General features: G+C 39.7%; 1 protein-coding gene across 1 annotated transcript in view; it reads right to left on the bottom strand.

Annotated features, from left to right (window-relative positions):
• The window catches only part of LOC148515255 (mucin-19-like), a 157,833-nt gene extending 143,124 nt beyond the window's left edge, over positions 1 to 14,709 (bottom strand). The window contains exons 1-4 of the mRNA XM_088480249.1: positions 14,552 to 14,709; positions 12,334 to 12,451; positions 7,479 to 7,539; positions 5,872 to 5,966 (exon numbers count right to left, since the gene is read on the bottom strand). Coding sequence (XP_088336375.1) covers positions 5,872 to 5,966; positions 7,479 to 7,539; positions 12,334 to 12,451; positions 14,552 to 14,709 — 432 coding nt within the window. The remainder of the gene's footprint in view (positions 1 to 5,871; positions 5,967 to 7,478; positions 7,540 to 12,333; positions 12,452 to 14,551) is intronic.
• Positions 14,710 to 26,592: the final 11,883 nt, after the last annotated feature.

Raw genomic sequence — 26,592 nt, 5'->3', positions numbered from 1 at the left:
GACATTCTTTTTTCTTCTTTCTATGCTTGAGTGTATTTATTTTCTCTGGCACCACCCCAGAATTAGATGAAAAACATTACAGTTCAAGATTGACAATACTGGGGCCATCTGATTAGCTACGTACTTTGTGTGAGAGCTATTCACCCACTAGCGCAGAAGTTTTTCACTTTCCCCAATCCCCATTAAGAATATAGGGGGTGATTCAGACCTGGACGCTAAGCTGCGATCGCTCACATCCAAAAGGGGCCAGGTATGCAAATTCCGCGATTGCACTGTCTGGTGTAAAAACGCCCTCTATGTCTTAGAGAGCAACGGCAGAGTGAGGGCACGCCTGTCTAAAGACGCCCAATTTTCTTTCTTAGCACACGTCATCTCCAGGAAGTGTATGATTAATCAGAACCATCGAGAACCATCGGAGCTGCACACATCACTTGAGGTAGACCCTACCCCACCGCAAGCACTGCGATCACTGCAGGCTGAAATACAACCAAGTGATGTGACACCTCCATGCTAATTATGCACACCTATAAAACTCCGTTTTGACGCCCAGACACGCCTGCATTCGCAGCGCCACTCCCCGTTCACAAGCTCCTTCCCCTGTTACCACCCACAATCAAAGTAGCACTCAGTCTTTGTGCTACGAGTGCACGATTCCCAATCGCAGTGACTGGTTCGCGCAAGCTCACTGTGATGCATATGCATGCACAGACGGACGACAATCGCCCATAGCAAGCGATCGCAGCTTAGCGTCCGGGTCTGAATCAGGCCCATAGTAACTTTTACAGATATGTTTGCCAAAGTCACAAAATTAGTGATACTTTCATTATACCTTGGGAGCACCACCAACCTAGCGCCATTTTTTGATTACACAATTGTGATAGGCCTTTACGTTGGTTTCATCCATATTCTTTGTCACTATTTTTGTTAGTGCAGGCTCATCCATTTTCTTTCCATTGCTTTTCTAAATATTTCTATGATTTTGTGGTTTGCAGCTTTGTTTAATATGTATACTGAGTGACAGCATAGTCTGTTGTTTTTAACCATGCCGCTATGCAGTGCAAGCCCTTCTATGTTTTGCTAACAGGTTGACAGCTGTATCTGTCATTTTAATCCACATGTGACTTCTCTTATTAGTATTTCATTAGCCATATCCTCACTTTGGCTGTGATGCTTAGCACACATTGAGATTTCCCGGACCCTCAGGTTTGTATGTGGTCTAAAGGTGCCCACACACATACCGATCTGCACACGATCCCACGATGTGTGCGATTTCCCCTGAACTCTCCCCCAGCAGCTCCTACACACGATTTGGAGTAAAAAGCATAAGATCTATCGTGCTTCTTAACTTTTTTTTTTTTTTTCCCCAGTGCATTTTGTCCCAGATTGTCAGATCTGCCCTATTGCACGGCAGATCTGACGATGCGATGTGCGACCAGCGGGGACGCGCATCGCATCATGATCGTGAGTTAGGACTCACGATTTCCTCACGATTTGGCCATATTTCACACGATCTGTCGTCACGATTCGTCGATATCGGTCAAATCGTGTAAAACATCGCTATGTGTGTGGGCATCTTAACTTTACATTCACTTGCAGTATTAGCCACAATATTTGCACCATGTCTCATCGGGTGCAGGCCGATGCATCATGCATCACATGCCATGCTTTCAGGATCACCTTGGGGATTGTTTCCCTGTTTTGCCTCCTTGTTTCTGGCTGAACACACAGTGACAGTGCCGTCTGTGATTCCAGTACGTGCTAACACATGGAACACTATGTCTATATCAGCACAGCAGCGCACATTTCTGGTAAGTGTTTGCTTAGTAACATTCAGTGACATGCAGTTAGTTAAATGGCTGGGGAGGCACTGGCTAGTATCAGAGCCAGATGTTGCAATTAGCTTTTGACATTTCCTGATGTTAGACACATTAGGCCTAATTCTGAGTCCCACCAATTGACACGCAATGCTGATTTCTTTCAACTGCGCATGCACAAAACCCCTATGGCGCATTCATTACACAGAGTGTATGCACAAATGTACTGTTGCAATTGGGACAGTATCAGACAGTATCAGATATGTGGTGGAAATGTGATGGACATTCCTGGGCAGTGACTAGGAGGTGGCGTGTTATCAGAGTGTAGCGGGAATGTCAGTGAAAGCAGCTACATGGTCGTACAGAGAAATTGCATCTGCCATAGGGCAAATGCAAGCTTCAATGGTGCAACCGATGGTGGCATATAAGGATGCACAACGTACATGGGCACTAAAAGTGGGTGTCTCAATCCTTGCACATGCAGCTGAGTGGATGAACACAAGGGAAGGAGTTTGTAGAGGCACTTGCATAAACGCACAAACAGGCGATTGACAATAGACGGTGCTGCGTTATGCCCCATATTGTTTTGTTTGCATATTGCTTCATGCACACTGTATATATGATGTAATCTCTATCCTGGACATTAATTTGGGAGTTTGAAACTACCTTAATTATCTATTAGGTATGATGTAATACCCTCACTTCAACTGCCTCTGCCACCCTTTTGGCTATTATTTTGGGCTAGCAGTGCTGCACATCGCCCCTGATGACAGCCTCCATTGAAACAAATGTTGGCCGGATGCCTTATGTTAGCTGTATGACTACCTTGAAATAAAGTGGCATTATTACTCTTCTAAATCATGAGTGTAAGGTTTTTTATTTTTTCCTGACAGGGAAAGGATGTGTTTACATATTGAATATGGATCCCTGCGCCACAAACACCTACACATTTTGGCATTGAGTGCTGCCACTGTAGCTTACCCTTTATATATATATATATATATATATATATACACACAGGGCCGCCATCAGGGGGGGGGCTGTCGGGACTGTAGACCCGGGCCTAGACACTAGGGGGGCCCACCTGCTACTAACCCCTGCTGCCACACAATAGAAGTGTGTCTGCCTCCCTGCCTGCTCCTATTACCACCGGTGCCAGCTACTATCACCTCTATAGTGCGTGATAGGCCCGGCTGGCGGCCCACTCCTAAGAGCGAGCCGACCACTACTACTGCCCGACACCACACACTAGAAGTGACTCATCGTGAGTCACTTCTCACTTAGCTCCCACACTCCCTCTCTGCCTCACTCTGAGTAAAAGCCACAATAAAGATGTACTTGTGAGTCAGCATGACGTCACGCCGCACCACCGAATGAGAAATGAGCCGCGCTGTGAGGCCTGAGGAGACGGAGGCTGCAGCCAAAACAGGTAAGTGTCTGATACATCTTTCATTATTGCAGCATGTCATTTGTATCAGATGTGGGGAGTAGGACTGGCTAGGGGGCTGCTTTGCTCTTTGATTAGTTTCTCCCAGCCAGTGGGGGAAGAGGGGCTTGAGTTGAGGCTGAAATCAGACAGTATGAAACCAATTTTATATTAAAACACTTCTTTCAATATCAAGCTACTTTTTCAAGATTCATCATGATATTATCCCAGTTCCATGTTTAAATCAAAAAATTACTATCTTTAAAATCACTATTTGGATAATTTGTGGTCTTGGTGGCTAAACTAACCAAACTGATAACATTATTTTACATCATTCATCTTCATATTTTAATTGTTAACATCTCCTTATGAATCTCCGCACCAGAAACACCTACACATTTTGGTATTGAGTGCTGCCACTGTAGCTTGCCCTTTTATATATATATATATATATATATGCACACACAGGGCCGCCATCAGGGGGGGGCTTTCGGACTGGAGACCCGGGCCTAGACATAAAAACCGGCATAGTAATTAGTTTTCATATTTGAATGCAATAATATACCCTCCCCCATGCAGCATATACATTTCCATCCAAAGGTAATATTACCGCATCAAGAAATCCTTATATACCACTTCTATTGACATATATACACAATGGCATAAAAAATTACTGGAAAATTAATTTGGGAATTCTCATCCCTACTTATGGATTCGTATGTCTTGCACCTCTCAGTCCATCTGCTACACTAAACTACTTTCACTCAAACCTGCCTTTTAACCTAACAAACCTATTACATCACTTCCTCGCCAATAGCTATTGGTACTTAAATAACTCATATAAAAAGTCCTCCATTATTTATATTGCTGACTTTAATTTACAATGGCCTTATACATAACACGTTCCACTAGTGAAGCGCATAATGTAAACAAATTTATTTAACTTCATTTATCGGGAATATGTTGAATTAACAAGATCAATCCCGGCAACCACTGCGATATAGTGGTTGCATCTCGATTAGGTCAAAAAGCTCCCATGTGATTATTCTGGATTATATATTCAGTTTGCTTTCCATCACCTTGGTTACCAAATCCGCTCTCAATCATAGTCTGGTTCCCAAATGAATTTTCCAGTTATTTTTATGCCATTTTGTATGTATGTCAATAGAAGTGGTATATAAGTTTTTTTGATGCAGTAATTTTACCTTTGGATGGAAATGTATATACTACATGGGGCAGGGTATATTATTGCATTCAAATTTGAAAATTAATTACTATGCCGTTTTTTATGAAATTGTGGTGATTCATAAGGAGATGTTAACAATTAAAATATGAAGATGAATGGTGTGAAATAATGTTATCATATTTTTGGAGGGGGTCAGTTTGGTAATTTTAACCACTGATACCACAAATTATCCAAATAGTGATTTTAAAGATTATAATTTTTTTGATTTAAACATGGAACTGGGATAATATCATGATGAATCTTGAAAAAGTGGCTTGAATTGAAAGAATTGTTTTAATAATAAATAGGTTTCATACTGTCCGATTCAGAGAATCCTCTAATATACGGACAGATATAATCTACAAATGTCATTTCTGTACACGTCCATTTTGAGGTATTTTACTTAAAATAAACACAATATTTGAAAATTATTTATTGGATTTTGAGCTTGGTTTATTATTAGAGACACGTAGTACATATTGTATGTATTTTTAGAATTACCCCTGAAGAAGTCTCAGATTGAGATGAAACGCGTAGGGTTTTAAGTGGAAGGTGGACACTGTGTTGGAGCATTTCCCTTCATTGGAAGGTGTAAAATTCCCCACTAAGTGGATGGCTACATTATTGTTGAAATCTATGTAATAAGTATTGTCCATCTGAAAACTTGTTATATTTTAAAGTTATTAATGTTGGCCTTGGCCCTTATTTCTAGGTGTCTTTTGGTACGAGTATATCTCCCATAGAGCCTTGAGGAGGAAAAAGACAAGCTCATTTGCATATTATGGACTAATCTGGCCATTTTTGGAAACTAACAGGAACAGTCATGTCACTGCTTCTTTTAAAAGAATGAGATTGGAACCTTTAAGCCTTTGGAGAAGACTACCTTCTTGTGAAATTATTCTTGTATTCATATCTGACTTATTAATTACAGTAAAATTGTAGCGCCCCAACAGTAACTATCTTCTACATTGTTCTAACTAGTACTACTGACAGAGGACTTACTGAAGGGAGCCGCTGGTTCAATATTATATATTAGTGCAGGATAGGATCTTTTTGTGTGATATATATTAGTTTGATTTTGATTTATTTTTATTCAAACACTCAAAATGTTGTAAACTCTGCCTATCCTGTTATTTAGTTTTTATTTTTCCCTTTTAGTAATATTTATTTCATATTATACACTTATATTATAACATTAAATTGGTTGACTATAAATTAATTTTATTATGTATTCAGTGTTTTGTCATGTGGTGGTCCCTATTATAATGTAAATGTTATTTTCTTTTACAGGACAATGAGATGCATATATTGTAAATGTCACTGAACTCTTGTATTATTTTGCAATTTATATAATAATACTTTGATTTGGTCTTTAACTACTCTTAAGTGTGGAGAGTCATACTTACTGCTGTTCCTTGATCATTGGGGTCACTCACAAATATCTTAACATCACCATCTTCCTTAATAATGTTTCTTTGCAAGAAGTCTGACCAGGTTGCATCTAAATAACAATAAAACAATCAACAATAAGTATAAGTGCAAAATATTTAATTATACGAAATAGATGTAATAATATAAATAGTAATATTGTGCTTTATGAACAAAAGTGTAATCCTTAGTGTAATACTAAGGGCAGGATTCAATTAGCCCTGTTAAATGAACGGGTGCTAATTAATCACTTGCCCGTATTCAATTAGCCCCGCTTATCCAAGTCAACTGTGCAGTTATCGGATGATAACTGCCAGTTAATGCACAGGCCTGTGAACTTATCACAATCGCGTTAATGCCCGATAACCCGAGTAAATGCACGTGTTTAATGTGTCGTAAGAAATCTATAGGGCAAATGTGGGAGGCTAGTTAAATAGCCCTGGGTGTTAAAGCACGAGACTACCTACCGTTATTACCCACAGGTAATTGAATTCCCCTCTTAGCATGTTTAAAGGATATTGTAGGACAGCGCTCACAGATTAATAATGTTGGCTATATCACTAGCTGCTATATTTTATAGGAGTTCTAACGTACTCCTAGTTGTTAAGTTATTTAGTTATTTAGGGGAGGTGGAGGGGGAAGTTGAAGGGATATATTGTAGGGATATGGATGGGTGAGACTAGGAAAAAAGGATGGGGAAAAGCGCTCTGTGATAACCAGTGTACGTTAATTTGCTAGTGGAGATACTATTTATATTATTATTTGTTATTTATTACTTATTGTGTGAATATTATGTTATTAGCTTTTTGTGTGGTTACTGATCCAGTCCAGGTGGGCAATAACTGTATGCTGATGCTTCTGATGAATTTGTTATAGATGATAAGCTTCTAAGTAGGTGCTTATAGTATATATTTTATATTTTAAGGTCTGGTGGGCAAAAACTTTTGGCTGAATCTTCAGTGATTAGGATAGTTTTCTATGTTGTAAAGTCTACCGTATGTGTTGTAGTTGTCTTAGTATCCTCAAATTATAAGAACAACCTGCCTAAAGTTTTTGCCCACCAGATACTAAGACAAATACAACACATAGACTTTACAACATAGAAAACTATCACAGAGCGCTTTACCTCATCCTTTTTTCCTAGTCTTACCCGTCCATATCCCTACAATATATCCCTTCAACTTCCCCCTCCTCCACCCCTAAATAACTAAACCCCTTAGCATGTTGACTATTCTTATTAGGTAGAGAATCACAATAGCACACACAGCACTGAACAAAGTGCAACAGTGCACCTTACTACTGTATCCTTAACACTTATGCACAATTAATTTTAAAATTAAAAACATTGAACATGGATAAAAACAATCATAAATATAATTATTACAACCTTGCAAAGAAAAGGTCTCTCTTTGAATGTCTGCGGGAATTGGTGGTAACTGGTAAGCCGATCTATTTGATGGTAAGAGTTTTACCAGCTATAAATCTTTTTAATTTATTACATTTATTATATTGGCGCTTTCATTTGTTTTTGATAGAACATATACAGTATACATACAAGAAGAAAGATGATGTAATATACATTTACCTGTAACTTTTTCAAAATCTCCACAAATTCCACATAAACTAGAGACTTTCTTAAGTTGTATCTGAAGGAGCATAATAAAATATTTGTTACTCTCAGACAAGCTGCATTTAATTACTTATTTTATGATATATGCATGAATATAGTATAACAATACATATAATTGTATTTAGGATCAAGTAGCAAGGTGTTTGACTACAAGCATTTTATCAACCCAAGATCTACCCATAAAGCCTTCTGTTTTGTCACTGACCCATCTACAAGACATCATCTCTTCTATCACAAAGCCTCTGCCAAGATAACATGAATGCTTCATTAAACTATTAATGACATTAATTCTGTCATTTTCCAGGTACACAATAAGATTAATTTTGTTTCTTTATTTCCTGAACACTGGCATTTTTTCACACCCTATGCCAAATTTTAGGGTCAGTTGTGTGGTCTTTCGTTTGTCCACGCATTTTATGGTTGCCAGCCACCAGCACTGGTTTTCCTTTGATTTGGTCCTGGACCACTAATCCATTGCACCCCTGCAAGTGCCCCGGTTTGGGAACACTGCATTATACAGTAGGTACTGTATTGTCAGCTATTTTTTTTTCTTCACTTGCAAAATTGGCAAAAAAGTCCATTGCTACATGTATCTAGTTATACATAGAGATGTTCAAATGTATTCCAATGTCCAGAAATTCCATGTCTGTAACTAAGGGGTCTATTTTCTAAGCCTTGGACAGAGATAAACTGAATGGAGATAAAGTCTCAACCAATCATTTCCTTACTGCCATGTTACAGGCTGTGTTTGAAAAATGACAGTTCGGAGCTGATTGGTTGAGACTTTATCTCCATTCACTTTATCTCTATCCAAGAATTAGTAAATAGACCCCTAAGGACCTGATTCAGAGAAGTACGCTAATTTTGCCACTGCTGCATCTTTGTACACTGCAACTGTAGGAAATTATGCAAAAGACGCCCACTGCCAGCTTTTCTGATTCGCTGCTGTGTCCGAAGCCGCAGCATCAGTTCAAATGCGTGAATATCGGACATCTTAGTAACACTTAAGTTGCTCAGGATGTCCGGCAAAATCATGCATCTGGGGCCAGTGAAGCTGCATTCAAGGTTGCAGCCACTGGCTTCAGTACACCCAGATAACAGGGCCAACATGCTGGCGTTTGCTGGAACGCTCCCCGTCGCCACCCAAAAAAGCCAGCAGCATATCAATCATGCTGCAGCTTTTAGGGTACTGCAATTGATATCGCAGGGGCAGATCTGCACATGTGCAGAGCAGGTCCTGCGCATGCACAGATGATTGATGTTGGAGATTTACGAAATTATTAGAATAACGTAAATCTCTAAATCAGGCCCAAAATTTACAAACTGATCCTGTTTACCACTTATTCTGAATTCAAGTAATTTTTACCTGCTTTAAATTGTAACTACAATTCAGCCCAAAACAAATGTTTGTGATAATAAATTATAACTAATTTATCTTACACAAATAATAATAATTTATCTTTTTGTGTTTTTGAAGGGAATTGGTAATCTACCTAAATTGTTTCTGTGTTATACATAATAGCATTTTCAGCACCTTGAAACATTATTTTAGTTTAGCTTGACATAGTTTATTACATTGCACTGACCACCTAAAAAAAAAGTTTTTTTTCTCTACTTGCTATTAATGTCATTATCTATCTAGGTGAAGAAATACACAGGCAAGTCATTGTAATATATATTTTTTAGGTGAATCTAACCAGGAGTGGAGTGTGTGAGCTTGGGGCCAGATACTCAACTGCATATCAACCTTATTACTTCCCAGGAGCCATGAGATGCCATGATGGCCTGCATGGACTCGCCTCCTCTCATATCCTCTCTCAGCTCCAGCAGACAGGGACCTACTTTTTCATTCCACATATAATGAGCATTAAAGTCACTAAGCAGCTACTGGTGAGCATAGAAGAGCAAGGGAAAGTGATATCAGATTTATCCCATTCCAGGAATGTATGGCTGTGTTGTTCTCTGTGTTATATGACTGTCACTAAGATGTCTTCTGTATTTTATGTTGTTCACTGATATTCTCTGTATTATATGACAGTCATTGCAATGCTCTGTAAATTGTACGGTATAGTGAAAACTGCAATGTACTGTACTGTTTACTGTATGTAAGTCACTGTGAAATATGCTCTGTATTATATGGCGATCGCTGATACTCTCTGCATTATATGGTGGTCACTGATGCTCTTTATATGAAATTGTGGTCACTCTGAATTTCTCTGTATTATATGTGGTCACTGATGTACTCTGTCTTATATGCTGGGTATGCAGTCATAATGTTCACACCAGAAAGTGGAAAGTTATGACATTGACATCTTGAAAATGTTGACATAGATAAAATGTTGACATATGACATGTCAATGTAGTGAAAGCATCAACATTAGTGTGAGAGCTCATGTTAGGCATACCAGAAAACTGGATTGTTGACATTGTGACTATGGGAAGCTCTGTGGTGAGTGAGGTAGTGTAGAATTGGTAGTGATACCAACATTTGAACTCTGAGACGGGGGAAGGGGGGTCAAGCTGAGTCTTTGTCCCAAATGACAAAAAAATCTAGCTTCTCCTCTATAATAATTGAACACGTTGCATCATCCAGTTTCACTACTGTTTATCAGTTTTCCTAAAAAAGCTTCAAACATTCAAGAAATGCCAAACCAAGCATTATTTTAGTAGAAAAAGTTTGTTTTAATAGTGTGGTTGATTTTGTTTAGTGTTCCTCTTTGCAAACCTAGGCACAGAGGCACCTTCAAAAATAAAAACACAGATGTGTACCTTGAAGTATGCTCGACAGTTGAGATGGTTGCACTAGTGAAAAACCAATACAATTTATAGTGTCCAAACTGGATGTATTGAAAATAGACTACTAAATTGTTTATGTTTCTCACTCACATGGTTAGAATAACTCTGGTTGAGGAACATCACAATTCAACAATCTGAATTAGTGACCTGGATTGACTCACCAATTTGGTTTGATTACAAAGTATTTTTGAAATTCAAAACAATTTGAGAATATTGAGAGTGGATTCAGGCAAAGTGAAGAAAGAAAAATATATATAAAATATTAAAATACACAATGTTCTGCCTAATCTCAGTTAAAAAGTATTTGTTGTAAAATAGTCACTTATAAACCTGAACAAAATAAAACTCAATCCCACAGTAGAGATTGATGGAACCAACATGCTTGGAGCCTGATTCTGAGTCAGTTTTAGGAGCTGCCGTCAATGCTCATTCCACACTGATATCGGGCAGAGTGCCAAACTGGATCCCCCTCTATCCAGGCTGGATAAAGGGGATCCTGTTTGGCACTCTGCCCGATATCAGTGTGGAAAACATCCCTGGAAGGAGGCTGTGGTGAATCCTGGGTTTTACAAATATCCATCAGTTTTCTACAGTCTCTGTTATGACCTGATTCTGGTATGAGGCCAACTTCACTAATGTTGGTGTTGTATATGTATGTTTTAAAATTTTCATAAGCCTAAATTATATACTAGAGTTGTGTGTTGTTTATATGTATTAAACTTTAAACATAAAATATTTTCTTTGGAAATTTAGGATTTGAAGTTTTCTTCATAAAAGGGTACTTTTCCCTATTATATATAGTATAAGATTGGATAAATTTCTTGTATTAAGGTCATCATTGTAGAAGTGTCTGCACTAGATTGTCCTTTTTTTCTCTCCTTACATGTGTTTGGAGTATACCTTTGGTATCAATTTCTGGACATTTTTTAAGAAGACTCTTTATGCACCTGATTACGAAAGATAAGTAAATCTTCTTTTATATAATTTTTCAAATAGGAGACGCTCAGGTATAACTACTTCTATATTTGTTTTAAATATATTGTGAATTTATTTATTACATGCACATTTTTAAATGTTTTAAGCTTTTTATTCATTGTGGCAATCGATGCCTTGAAATACACTTTTAACTTTTGTCAAATGTCTTACTGACATTGATTTTTGCACCAGACAATGTCACTGTGCACAATGTAAAAATGGTATTTTTAATATTGGAAGGATGGTACATTTTGCCCTGTCTACCCCATACTGTCCAAAACACATATTGGGTGTTTGCTTGTTGGAAAGAGTGGAGTACCCTCTTTCAAGTGATGTGCCACCTTACTAGTTACACTCTGGTGATGATCAGACATTAACTAAAACACCACACATAAAATAAAAAAGTAAACCTCCACAGATGGGGAGGATCTAAAGTCCAAATCTCCACAATCTTCTGTCAAATAAAACAGGGGTTACCTCATTTAATGCAGTAAGTTTTCTAGTTTAAAATTTTTTATTAATTATTGGACTACTATAGTATTCCTACACATTGTAAATGTATTTAGTTTAAGACATTGAAAATTAGCAAAAACAAATGCATTATCATTTTCAAGTGCAGATTGTATTATGAAAACTTGTGCATAGAATCCTGTTTTTAATTTTTTTGGAAAGGAGGATTAATGATGAAGCAAGAAGTGTTTTTTTTGTTTTATGTATGTAAAAAAATATGCATAGCTGGCCCACTGGAGATGCCTATTTGTGCAGTGATTCCAAGCACATTTCTACTTATAGCAAATTGAATTCTCTTAAAACTATTTCAGACTTTTAAGTCTAGATATGCTATTTGGCAACTTTTGCAAGCCTCCAATCCTCGCTGTTTTGACTCCAAAAGTTAAAATGGTAAATAATATTAAATACAAAACCAAGAGTATTTCAAATTTAATTATTGCTGTCGTAAATTTCTAGGTCAAAATTATACCACATAGTAAATCTTGATTTTAGTGTCTGACAAACATAAATGATGATTGCAAATACTTACATGAACTCCTAGATTTAAATCATAAGTCATGGCAAATTGATTCAGAAGACTAGTGATTTTTGTAAACATGCCACATTTATGAATGCGTACACTCTTGCTCATGTGAGGCACTGAAACCCTGTAAAATAAAAAGGATATTAAATTGTAAGCAAAGTTTACAGAATTATTTTGTTTTAAAATATCCAATTATTTATTTCTATAAATTATTTATTTCTTCTAATGTCATAAAAAACTAGGCATTAATGTGAAAGATACTGTGACAGAGATAGTGTCTAATTCACAATGTACATTTTATCATTGTATACATACAACCTACTGTGCACAGTGTGCATCCCATCTATCACTGCATGAGCCATGCAGATGGCCGAGAAGAGCACTGAGAATGGAGGAGTGTATTAATAACAGGATGGGACAGGGCAAGGAACAGGATGTGAGAAGGGCGGAGAGCAGAAGGGTGAGGGATGAGAGTAGTGGGCAAGATGGGGCAGATAAATATAATTATCATTCAAAAAGGGAAAAAGATGTCTGCACAGTCTATACACAAATAAACAGGTGTAATTATTATTAATTTATTTAAACATGTAATTAGAACTGCAGTTCAATAAAAAAAACATAATATAACATCACATAAAATGCATCACATAAACTTCATTTAGAGTGTACTCATAGGTATATAACTATTAGTTAGAGGTACACTGAAAGAAACATCCCAAACCAATGGTTATAAACATTAGCAAATACAGTGATCGAATGGTGATAGATCCCCTCTTTTTGCGGGTAAAAATGATTAAAGTAAAGTAGCTGTTATAGTCACCAGTGCGGGCCCCAATATCGAGGTTAATGTCCTGTGGGTTACCGTGCCAGCGGTATGCCCACCCACACAGAGAGGACTCTGGTATCCAAATGCAGCACCGCTGCAGCACTCACCAACTCCGGCGTATGAGTAGGGACAAAGTACGATACCAGGTGCAGTGTACCGCTCTGATGTATGTCCCAAGTGGCCGCTCCAACAGCTGATAGCTCCAACATGAGGAAAGGAGCACAGCCTGGCTGCTATGTTGGTGTCCCACACTGAAGTGTGTCTCAGAGCTTTGCCGCTCCAGCGGCTGTAAGCTCCGGCATGTAAAAAATTAATGTGGGATCCGGCTGATATCACAGCTCACCACGCTGTTGAGCGGAGTGTTGTGGGGTAAATAATTGGAGCTTGCAAAGTATAGCTTGGTATCCAATACACCGAAGGCACCGCTGGTGATCATACCAATAAAAATAGCTTTTTGTGCCAAATGGCTGGAGAAAAGTGATGCACAAATAAAAAGCAGTCCAGTAAAATCCTTCCTTGACGCGTTTCTCTCCTATGTCAGGAGTTTTTTCAAAAGGTAATGCAGTGTCCTTTGCTGAAAAAGGCACTATATTTATCCTGCATCTAATCAATCAATTAGTTATAATTAAATACACCCTTGGAACTGCCAAATGCAGGTTAATAAGATTCAATATACAGAAACATAAGGCACAAAAGGAGACAAGTGCAAATCTCATACAGAATATTTCAAATGAATCTAACTGGATATAAATTCTAAATATCAGGTGAATTCAGAATGCTAAACCCACAGTTAATAATAGAGGAGTATAGACATTAACCCTTCCTTTTATATACCCACTAGATGTTCTATAAATAGATCAATGCGTCTAAAGACCACCCTAACAGACAGAAAAGAAATTAATCTGTACCTGAATAATTCAAAAGTAAAAATACAAAAGAAATAAAAATAAGAATAAAAATATTAATAATAGTAATAATGATAATAATAATAATAAAAATAAATAAAAAATAAAAATAAATAATAATATTAATATTTATAAATAAAAATAAATATAAATATAATAAAATTTAAATAAATATAAAAAAAATAAAAGCGCACCCACTTTTTCTTTTTTGATAATTATCATTCAAGCCTATAATCATCTCTCACCTTAATTACCATGGCTTGCTCCTAACTAAATGATCTAACTTGCTGCTCTTCATTTCATCCGCAACACTCAAACCCACCTAATTTTTCTTGCTTGCCTCTGTTCTGCTTCCACCCTTTTAAAGCCACTTCACTAGCTCAGTGTCTTGTACAGATTTAAGTTGAAACACTTCTCATTTATCTGCAAAGTCCTCAGCCACTATTTTCTTCAATACATTTCCAAACAAATTTTCTCACACACTGTCTTCTACAGACTCCACTTAGCCAATGATAGCTTCCTACTCTCCTCCTTACTGATCACCGCTTCTGCTTTCAGGATTTCTCCTGTGCTGCTCTCAAACCTAAAATGTCCTCCCACACTCTCATATAGATTGCCATTCCCAGTGGTTAAGCATGATTTCAAACTCATCTTTTCATTCCACAGTTTTGGCCATCCTCTCCCTATTCATATTCTTTCTATCATGTAAGTTTTTACAACCAGGTCCTCATTCCTACTGTTTGTATATATTATCTATTACATATTGCCTGGAACTAGAGATGAGCAGTACCAATTGCTTGGAAGCTGATAACCCCCCCCCCGCAAACTCCAGGGATCGGAGGCAAACTGAGTGGTGGCTCGGGTCTTACCATGTAACTCAGATTTCACTTTGAGGCAAATAGTCCTCCTCACAGCATGGGATTCTCTCAGGTTTCCATTTCTATATAAGATGCCGCAGATGGGACTCTGTGCCATTTCTCTGTCAGACATGTTTCTGTATATTGTGCTCTACTCTGCTGTATAGGCTGTGCTGTGTCCAGACTCATCAAGTGGCTGTGCTGCTCTTAGTCAATGTGTAATGTGTGTAAAGGGTGCATGCTGCTGTATGCTACACTGTACTCTGCTGTATATAGGCTGAGAAGTGTCCAGACTCACAAGTGGCTGTGTTGCCCTTAGTCAATGTGTATAGGGGGTGGACACTGCTGTATGCTGTGTTCTACTCTGCTGTATATAGGCTTTAAAGTGTCCAGACTCACAAGTGGCTGTGCTGATCTTAGTCAATGTGTATAGGGGGCACACTGCTGTATGCTGTGCTGTACTCTGCTGTATATAGGCTGTGCTGTGTCCAGTAAAGGCATTCATGTGCATATATAAGCCCTATGACCCCACAGGTTGAAAATAGCTGAAATATAAAAAAATCTAAATAAAAAAGATAAAATATATATAGTAAAATTCTATTGTTTGTACTGTTTGATGCACTTTACTCTAGTATGGATAAAGTTCAATTTAGAGAATAGCAAACAAATACTGTTGTTGCAGCTGCTTCCAACAGTCATGATGATGATGCTAGTACTTCAATGTCATCTACTTTAGCCAATGCTCAAGGGAATAGAGGGTCTAAGTCAAGGGCATCTACAATAAAAAAACGATATAGAGCGCTAAAGAAAAAAACACATCTAACAAAGGGAAAGTGTGGTGCAGAAAAACATAAAATTGCCAACATGCTATTCACCACACGCAGTGGCAAGGAAAGACTTAGACCTTGGCCTTTATTTATGAGTGGTCCTTCTGCAAGTGTCAGTGAGGCATCTTCCTCTGCCTTTCATGATGATGCAAGACCTTTTCACTCAGAGTCTAGAAAAGGTGTAAAAAAATTAAAACCAGCAGTAAAACGAACTGTGCGTTTATAAACAGAAATGTCACAAATCCCTGAGGAGAGTCGAAGTGTGTCCATGAGTGCTATGTGTAAGCCTGACATTTCTTATACTGGTTACATGCAGAGCAGCCACCTTCCACGATTTCAGCTCCCTCAGCATATGTGGAGATGAGTCTCACAATTATAGCTAATGACTTAGAAATTGAGGATGCCAATGAGGAAGTGTAAGAGGATGAGGGAGATATTTGAGTAGTTGAGAATGTTGAGGATGAGATGTTGTTTGTGTAAGTCAGGCACCAGTGGAAGCAGGTCTTGGCCATGATAAGAGGAAGGCCATTGTCATGCCTGGGCACAGGACCAACAAATACACCTCTTATGTTTGGAATTATTTTTACCCAAATCATAACAACAATTGTCAAGCTATCTGTTGCATTTGTAAAACCATGGTAAGTAGAGGTAGGGACATTAACCATCTAGGAACCTCCTCTCTGTTACATCATTTGCAGCAAACTCATGAACATTTTTTGACAACATCAGAAACTGGTGTTAAAAAAATTACAACAAGCACTCCAGGATCAGCTCACTCACTTCTCTCTAGTTCAACTAGATCCCAGCATGTGCAATCTCTACCACCAACACCTTTATCCTCAATGTCCACATTAATGATCGGAGGTAGTCCTGCATCAAATTTGTAAAGGCTAGGTGACTCCTCCCCTATCCAGGATTTCTCAGAAGAATCCTTCAGTGCTAGGCCTGCTGCTGCTTCTGCTGGGAAAGGATCTTCATCCCAGAAGAGGACCAAGAAGACTACCATTTTAAAAAAACAACTGACTATGAAACAAACCTTTGCAAGGGGAAGCAAGTATGAGAGCTCTCACCCAATCACACGATGGATCACTGATGCCATCATGGCTATGCTAGTATTAGATCTGCATCCAATAATGCAGTGGGTTTCACACAGTTAATTGAGGTCCAAAATCCATCTCGGTTCCATTTTACCCAAAAAACCGTTCCTTGACTGTACCAGGATGTTAAAAAAAATTAATTATTGGCCGACAAAATGCCAATGTACCAACTGTCCACCTAACCACAGATATGTGTACAAGGGGTAGTGGCAAACTAAAGATTAGATGAATGTGACAGCCCACTGCTTGGGTGATTTGACTTTTGTGCAGATACATATACATGTGACATTTATTCTGTTTTTATTGAGATACATATGGTATGAATAAAGATAATTGATTGAACTTGCACTTCAGCGCAGAATCTTTTTTCTTTATTTGTCTAATTTTGTGAGGTTTTCAACACCTCATAGTATTCTGCTGCAGTGTGCATAGAGGATCTATCAGCAGTTGATAATTAGGTGCTGAGATTTTTTAGGAGTAATTGATTTGACTTTAGTAGCAGTATCTAACAAACAATGCCAGCTCATTCAGAGGCAGACTACTCTGTGTATCACCAGTTTCACTAAGAGGCATACCACTGACAGCCTCTTAGAGAAACTAATGTATGTCATAACAAAATGGTTTACCCCACTTGGACTCTCCTCAGGATTTGTTACTTCTGACAATGCCACAAATATTGTGAGAGCATTACAGCTGGGTGAATTCCAACACAACCCATGTTTTGCTCAAACAATCAGCTTGTTGGTACAGGGTTTTGTTTTTTTAAGTGACAGGGGAGTGCAAGAGATGCTGTCTGTGGCCCAAAAAATTTTATTCAGCCACAGGATGCAGGAGATTGCAGCAGCTGCAAGAACAGTTGAATTTGCCTGCCACCACCTGAAGCAAGATGTGGTAACGTGGTGGAATTCCACCCTTTATATGCTTCACTGGATGGATGAGCAGCAAAAATCCATCCACAGCTACACAACAAGCCATGGCATGGGGAGAGGAGATGAAGTGTTCCTTAGTTCAAAGCAGTGGAGAATGCTTTCTGTCTTTTGCAAACAAGGTGCTCAAACCCTTCGAAGTAGCCACCTGTGAAGTGAGTTCAGACACTGCAGCTTGAGTGAGGTGATTCCCCTAATTAGGCTTTTGGAAAATCAGCTTGAGAAATTAAAAAAGGAGATTAAATAAAGCAATTCCGCTAAGTATGTTGGACTTATAGATCAAGTTCTTTCGCTTTGCCAGGATCCAAAGGTTGCCAATATCTTGAAATTGGATCACTACATTTTGGCAACTGTGCTTGGTCCTAAGTTTAAGTTGTATGTTGTGTCTTTCATTCAAACTGACCCAGATCTTAAGAGATGCAAAGAACTCCTGGTGAGCAAGTTGGCAGCTCAAGTGGCACACAACACAACATCTTCTGTATGCCCCTATTGAGTTTTAAAAAAAATTCAGAACCACCAAAGGGCTCTACTAAGACAAGGACTGATGTGAATGATTAAATATTTTTTTGTAAATGCCTCTCCTATTCCCTCATAAATATCTTTGGAATCCAAAACTTTAATTTACTACGAAACAACCCTTCCTTACCCTGCCTTCAACTACATACAGTATATACTCCATCTCCCTCAGACCTCTTAATTAAAATAAACATTTGTTTCCCGATGTGCCATGTTGGAGATTGAACTGCCATGTGTTTGTGCCGCCCACTGCTTAGCTTAGTCAGTCAGCTAGCTCGGTGCAACCTTTTGGCCTAAGCTGAATAAAAACAATTGTAAGCTGTGAGGTGGTCAAAATTTACTGGAAATGAATGGAAATTAATGTTATTGAGGTTAATAATACTCTAGGAACAAAAATATAAGGCTCAAATTATGTAATTTTAGCTTTTTTTTAAAAAAAATTGCAGAAAAAAATCTAAAACCAAAACCAGCCACGGCAGTTTGTCAAAAACAAAACCAGCTAATGAATTAGAACCAAAACAAGCAAAAATGGTTCAGCGTACATCTCTAATTGGAAACTTGCATTTCAGACAAAATACACTGCTCAAAAAAATAAAGGGAACACTTAAACAACACAATGTAACTCCAAGTCATTCACACTTCTGTGAAATCAAACTGTCCACTTAGGAAGCAACATTGATTGACAATCAATTTCTCATGCTGTTGTGCAATAGACAAGAGGTGGAAATTATAGGCAATTAGCAAGACACCCCCAATAAAGGAGTGGTTCTGCAGGTGGTGACCACAGACCACTTCTCAGTTCCTATGCTTTTTGGCTGATGTTTTGGTCACTTTTGAATGCTGGCGGTGCTTTCACTCTAGTGGTAGCATGAGACGGAGTCTACAACCCACACAAGTGGCTCAGGTAGTGCAACTCATCCAGGATGGCACATCAATGGGAGCTGTGGCAAGAAGGTTTGCTGTGTCTGTCAGCGTAGTGTCCAGAGCATGGAGGCGCTACCAAGAGACAGGCCAGTACATCAGGAGACGTGGAGGAGGCCATAGGAGGGCAACAACCCAACAGCAGGACCGCTACCTCCACCTTTGTGCAAGGAGGAACAGGAGGAGCACTGCCAGAGCCCTGCAAAATGACCTCCAGCAGGCCACAAATGTGCATGTGTCTGCTCAAACAGTCAGAAACAGACTCCATGAGGGTGGTATGAGGGCCTGACGTCAACAGGTGGGGGTTGTGCTTACAGCCCATCACCGTGCAGGACGTTTGGCATTTGCCAGAGACACCAAGATTGGCAAATTCGTCACTGGCACCCTGTGCTCTTCACAGATGAAAGCAGGTTCACACTGAGCACATGTGACAGACGTGACAGAGTCTGGAGACGTCAAGGAGGACGTTCTGCTGCCTGCAACATCCTCCAGCATGACCGGTTTGGCAGTGGGTCAGTAATGGTGTGGGGTGGCATTTCTTTGGGGGGCCGCACAGCCCTCCATCTGCTCGCTAGAGGTAGCCTGACTGCCATTAGGTACCGAGATTGGATCCTCAGACCCCTTGTGAGACCATATGCTGGTGCGGTTGGCCCTGGGTTCCTCCTAATGCAAGACAATGCTAGACCTCATGTGGCTTGAGTGTGTGAGCAGTTCCTGCAAGACGAAGGCATTGATGCTATGGACTGGCCCGCCCGTTCCCCATGCCTGAATCCAATTGAGCACATCTGGGACGTCATGTCTTGCTCCATCCACCAATGCCTCGTTGCACCACAGACTGTCCAGGAGTTGGCAGATGCTTTAGTCCAGGTCTGGGAGGAGATCCCTTAGGAGTCCATCTGCCACCTCATCAGGAGCATGCCCAGGCACTGTAGGGAGGTCATACAGGCACGTGGAGGCCACACACACGTGAGCCTCAGTTTGACTTGTTTTAAGGACATTACATCAAAGTTGGAGCAGCCTGTAGTGTGTTTTTCCACTTTCATTTTGAGTGTGGCTCCAAAACCAGACATCCATGGGTTAATAAATTTGATTTCCAATTATAATTTTTGTGTGATTTTGGTGTCAGCACATTCAACTATGTAAAGAACAAAGTATTTAATAAGAATATTTCATTCATTCAGATCTAGGATGTGTTATTTTAGTGTTCCCTTTATTTTTTTGAGCAGTGTATAATTATGCTTAGTAAATAAAGGCAAATTTCACTGGAGACATCATGTGCCCTTGTTGTGCTGCTGCTATTAAGTTTTGTATGTAATAATCACATATTGCATGCTTTAGTAGCATAATGTTATAGGGCCTGATTATCAGTATAATAAATCACCAGGTGTACTATCACATTTATCCAGTGTACTTAGACAAGTCCTCTGTTTTTTTTCCCCATGAACAGCCTATTTCGGAGTTGGGTGTAAAGCAAAAAAGAGCAAGTAACTGTGTACCTGGACAAAGCTTGTTGCAATACAACAGGTGCTAAATTGTAGTACATGACAGTTTAGGGTTTAAGCTTAACCCCCATAATTCTGCCCCACATTCTGCTGCTGACAAACTTAAGCCCCACCTCCTGTGACATCAGCTTTCAGTCACCAGAGGCAGTGATGCGGGCTAGCCATTTCACTGCAAGTGGCGTGGCCATGAGGCGGGCACAATCGCATCTCATCTGTGGTGGCCACGGGATGGGAGGAGCGAGGTCCCGAGGTACCCTGGGACACTCAAGTAGTGGGTGCATGGTGGCCGCCATTTGTATGCACAAGGGGAATGCCCCTGTAAGACAGTAAGGTGCCCCTTGCAAGTCCAAGAGTGGGAGTCACCTCCCGCAGTGCTGCAGGGGAGCTACAGATAACGGGCAGTCCCACTGAGAAAGAGCCCTCCTTATATGAAGTCCCTATCAGTTAAGACAAGATGGAAGGAGTGCTGCAGAAATAAGGAGATTGCAGCTGGAGATAGTGAGTATCTCTATGCAGTGAGACAGATGCTGTAGCAGGGGAGAGACCCCTGCAGAGAATTTCTGCTTGGTACCACAGTGGAAGATGAGAGATGTCCTATGAAGAGCCACCCACGTGTGAGAGGGTGAGCATTTCCGTGTGATGATAGCCCCCTGAGAAGTGCTCCGTAGTAAGGGAGGGGTCGTTGCAAGTTGGCAGAGTTGCTAGATGGGAGTCCCATTGAAGAGTCCTGTGAAACCATGTACTGAAGTAGAGAAGCACAGCAGTGAAGGTGTTAATTGTCTGCATTAAGTTGCCAGCACGCAGATGAAAGGTCCCTGTATAGTGGGACATATATTAGTGGCAGAGTCCCTCTATTTTGAGGATGATTATATGCCTTAAGAAGGTGTATTTGGGGTGATGGAAGGAGAGAGGGTACCTGCATAATGGGATATGCTGCACGTTAGGAGTCTCACATGAAGGTTGAGATGAGGTGCGATAAATTTTGAACCTGGAGTTTATGCTGTATGATGTATTAGTTGGACTGACATGCTGAAGTCCCACTGTGTCCAGCAACACCAGGTATGTGCTGCCATTTCACTGCTGTGTCATTTGCGTAAGACTGTGCTGGAGGTGTTCAGGTAGAGTGGAAAGTCTGGCGCCTAATATTTGTTTAATGCACTGCACCTGTTGTCCAAATGTGTCCCCTCCATCAGGTACTTTGTGCTACGCACCTGTGTATTTGAGGGTCCTGCTGGTCATGGATGCCATACCCACACCATAGCCAGATCAGAGGAGAGCCACTGCGAGGGGATGAGCCACATTACATTTGGTGTAAGTGTACAACAGCACCAGTAAGTATAGCACACAACTAGTAGGGTTTAACAAATACATTTATTTATTTTGCTTGCAAAGTAAATACTGGCTGCTTTTGCATGTAGCCCGCAAAATGCTGGACAACTTTATTTTGACACATCAATTTAGATTTCAGTTTGGGCAAACCCATCTCAAATCTAAATATCTGTGCACATTTTAAATCTGCCCCACCTGCAGTGCAACATGGTTTTGTTAACGTGCAATGTCACTTTTTTGCTTTACCCCCGCCTCAAAATCAAGCCTTAAAGGTGTTGAAATATTTAAAATGTATTTAAGTGTATTGCATGAGATTTCCTGCATTCCTTTGTACCTGTTTCATAATCTACAAAATTAAGTAAACACTCTTACTCTTTTATCATTATATCTCCGCAAATGTTATATTCCATCTTTGTATTAATATTTCAGGATTGCACAGACATACAATAACTCTCTCTGTGTTGAGAGACGATGTACTGTATATGCGGCAGGTTAGACCTGCCCCAAGGGCTGCCTGGCTGGTTGATGTTACCAATGTTTATGCCAGTGTGCAATGTCGGACCGATATGAGAAGGTAGCAGTGGAAGTCCCTATGCTCGGGTAAGCTTTGGAACTATTAGCATATTTTTGCAGGTGCAGTCTGTGCGAAATCGCACTTGCAATTGCATTAGCGTCCATCTCTGAATCAGGCCCTAAGTCAGCTAATGTTCTTCTGAGAAGGAGAGTATAGCACTGTTAACATGGTATAATATCTCTGAGCTTACCCCTAGCAAGGCAATGCTCTCTCCATGAGCTGCAGCACCACCACCATATTTAAAAATCTAAACAAGCTCTCAACCAAAACCCTAAAAACCTTGACCAGGAAAAGAGAAAACCTATAACCAGTCAAATAGACAACAGTAAGTCTAAGTAAGTGATTGTGTCTGTAATGGATCAGATCATGCTGGATGACAAGACCACCCCTATCAGACAAAAAGTTGCCAATGGACATTTACTATTTGCTGTGCCACCTTAATATCTGTCCTACATGCAGAGGAATGTCAGAACTGAAGGGGGATGATGTGCGACCACATCACCTCACACCAGGGCCATAATGTCATTAGACAGTCCAAGTCCTCAATAATGGCTAACCTCAATACTAAAGATGTCTGCTTGTCGAGTTCATTACCAGGTGGCAAGGGATCCCAAAACATATAACCAGCACCATGGGCCTATCCTTAAAGGCATCCCAAAAGATACCCTGGTGCCCAAACCAATGCACTCCCTCGATGTTGATGAAAGAAATTACATTCTTGGCAAGTGTGGGCCTTTACACCCAGAGCACAAAGTAATGGCTACATATTCAGGTGGATCAATCATTCTATAAGGCACATAGGGAGGTCCATCTTAAAGCACTGCAATGTACATAACAGAAAAGCAATACCTAACAAAACACTGCAAAAAAAGCAAGGCTGAAATCCCAGCTTTGGTCGTTGTTGTCATTTTGCATATACAAATGCTTCGATTTCACCTTTTTCTGTGATACCGGAGATCTATTAAAGGCAAAATCACATTGAAATCGCAATTCAAATACAACTTGACACACCAATAGACTTCACTAGACCATCAGAACAAACATTGTATGGTTTACATAGACAAGAATTGAAATCATGAATTTACTAAGAATCATGTTGTCAAACACAATCAAAATTACACCAAAATCATAGCAGAATGGAAGAAATAAATAGGCCTTCCTGTGAGCGAGACTGCACAGATTAGTATGATCTGGAAGTGCAGAAATAAGCTCATGTAACAATACCAGGCGGTTCTGCACAACAATTTATGCAGTGTCAAAGAAACCTGTTCCGTTCTCAGGAATAGCTAACATAACTGGAACTGCCTTAAGAAATGCAATGGAACTAACCAGTTTCTCAACCACAACTGAGCAACATATATAAAGAAAAGATTGCAATAGTTTACTGAAACACTGCACAATAAATGGAGCAGTCAATGAGAGCATAAGGCAATGAAAACTAAAGGGCACCTAGGATAAGACCTTAACACAGTGGAACTAAGTCAAAATATATCCCAGTATATCTGGTGATGTCAGTCCAATGGGTCAGTAGGCAACAAATTCACCAGCTTCATACCTGCCACCAGTGGCTGCTCAAGAGGTGGGGCTGCAGCACAGTCTAAAATTCAAATAGGGGAGCCACACCAACTGTCAACTAGTCCTGGCAAGTGATATTTGGCAGTGTTTGGAAGGGCAGGTATGGCTCCCCTATTTGAATTTTGGACTGCACTGCAGCCCCACCTCGGGAGGTGCCACTGCTTGCCACTGATGACAGCAGTATGTGAACACAATGCTTTTTTAATATATTATCAAACTGGAAGATTCAAAATCTAGCTCTGTTGCCACATAGGGGTAGCTGTTCCATGAATATGGAGCAGGATATAGAAGATATAAAGGTACTGTGACAAACTCATCCATCAATTCAATTGGGTCTCTGGCAGGGGGCAGCTAGGTCTTGTCCCCTGCCAGAGACATTGAATGTAGAGCTTCCTTGATCAGGAAATATATAGGGGAAAATACATTACATTGCACTATAAAAAGGCTAAGCAATGGGATATGTAATGGGGGATAGGATAGTGATCAATAGGAAAAGGGCATAGGATGGGATTCCGTGTAAGAACCAGGTCCCAACCCATGCTGTAGGTTCTCTACACAGGTAGTGATTTTGTTACATCCCATTGAGGTTATTAATAGAATTCCAACATAGTATCATATTATATTATTATTAGTATACAACATACTATTATATTACATTATGATCATAAATAATATGAGGGTCCCAATGTGTGACTTCAAGTAAGAAAATGTCAGCTAGCTCATATATAATTCTTGCTTCACAGACATAGTTAAATATAATCCAAGATTATGGTAGAACAGCAGCTGCCCCTTGGCAGGGAATTGTCTGAGGCATGGGGCGGTGAAGTAAAAACAAATATAAGACTCTGAGTAATGAAATTGTGGCTAGAGAAATGGCATACCACCCGCAGGACCAGCTATAGAACAGAGCTCATGTCAGAGTACCCAAAAGGCCTGTTTAAAAGGCCATAGGTGAGAGATAGTAACCATGGAGATAGGCCCCCAGCTACATAAGACAGATCCTTAAGGAGTTCCCTATCATTGGCCTAATGCAAAATGAGGTATAAAAGGGAAGATGGGAGGGGCCGTATATGGATCTGCAAATTACCATATAAATGTGGGGACAGGTTAAAGCCCTAAACTGGGCTCCAATAAAGACTCACTAGTGAGAACATGGGCATACTGTAGATGCATACAACACAGAAGTATTTATCTGAATGTCCTTTCTCCAATAATTAATTGTATTATTTTGTTCAGGAGTCCATGTTAACACATTTAGGTGAGTGAGAGACAACCAAATAACCACTATTAAAAGTAGGAATGTCCATCCTTGAACCACATTTTATTTTGCCAGCCAAAAGGTAGTACCAATAGAAAGGCTGAATAAATGAGGTGGAAATAGCATGGCACAGGGATCCATATAGAAAGTAAGTAGAAATCTATAAAAAGCCAGTAAGATTATAACACCCCCTGGACAAAATGAGGATCCCGGGATAGTTGGCCTGCTATGTTAGGATGGCTGCAGCCTAGCAAAATGAAGCAGAAACTTCTGCCAAGCAGATGGGATCTAGAGAAATGGTTCATGATGAGGTGGAGCTAAATACCCATTGAGAAATAAATATATTTATAGAAATTTGTGTATGGGAAATATTTAAGAAATGAAACAGCCCTATGTCCCAAGCCACTGCCACCCACCAATCTGAAATGTCTCTGAACCTTGTAGAAGGGAAACCCACTTACCCAAGCCAAAGTGACAGATGGTAATCAGAGACATTTATTGTGGCAGCAGTATGTGACTGCAAGGAAATCCTCAAAGACAAGGCAGAAACCATCCCAATGGAGACAGGGTACACTACACCAATGTTTCCATGTAGATAACTTTGGTGGAAAGGGCCAGTAAGCAATAATCGACCTGAGCAGGATAGACCTTCAAGTTAAGTGTTTGACGTTGAATGTAAATTTATCTTGTAGATACAGTCTGAGTGTAAATACTGATGGTATCCAATTCCCAAATAAAGCCCTCCTGAACTAAAAACAAGCTGTGACATGGTGTATGGATGACATCTGAACAATTTAACACAGGGGCATAACTCTGACCCCTCATCACAGTAGTGATAGATACTATTAGAATCAGGGGTACGTGGCCTACATTGGAGTCATACAATATACAATCACCCATCTAGATACATTAATATAAACAGTAAAATAGACAAGAACTGTGGTTCTAAGAGAGGTGAAATTTGATCAAACTATGCAAGAATATAATCTAAATAGAACTAGCATGACAAGTGACTGAGAGAAGAAGCTTTCATTAAAAGCACTGTACAGTAGAATGCTTATCGAGAAAAGCAAAAGAAGAAAAAACAGAAGACACAGAGATTGGCAGAGTAGAAAAGAGACAGCAGGAAGAGGGGCTTGAAGGGGTGGCAGT

This window comes from Taudactylus pleione, unplaced genomic scaffold (assembly GCF_031769625.1).
Source record: "Taudactylus pleione unplaced genomic scaffold, aTauple2 ptg000251l, whole genome shotgun sequence".
In the NCBI taxonomy this organism is placed as follows: Eukaryota; Metazoa; Chordata; class Amphibia; order Anura; family Myobatrachidae; genus Taudactylus; species Taudactylus pleione.
Note: the sequence above shows the minus strand (reverse complement) of the source record. Positions and strands in the feature narration are given on the sequence as shown.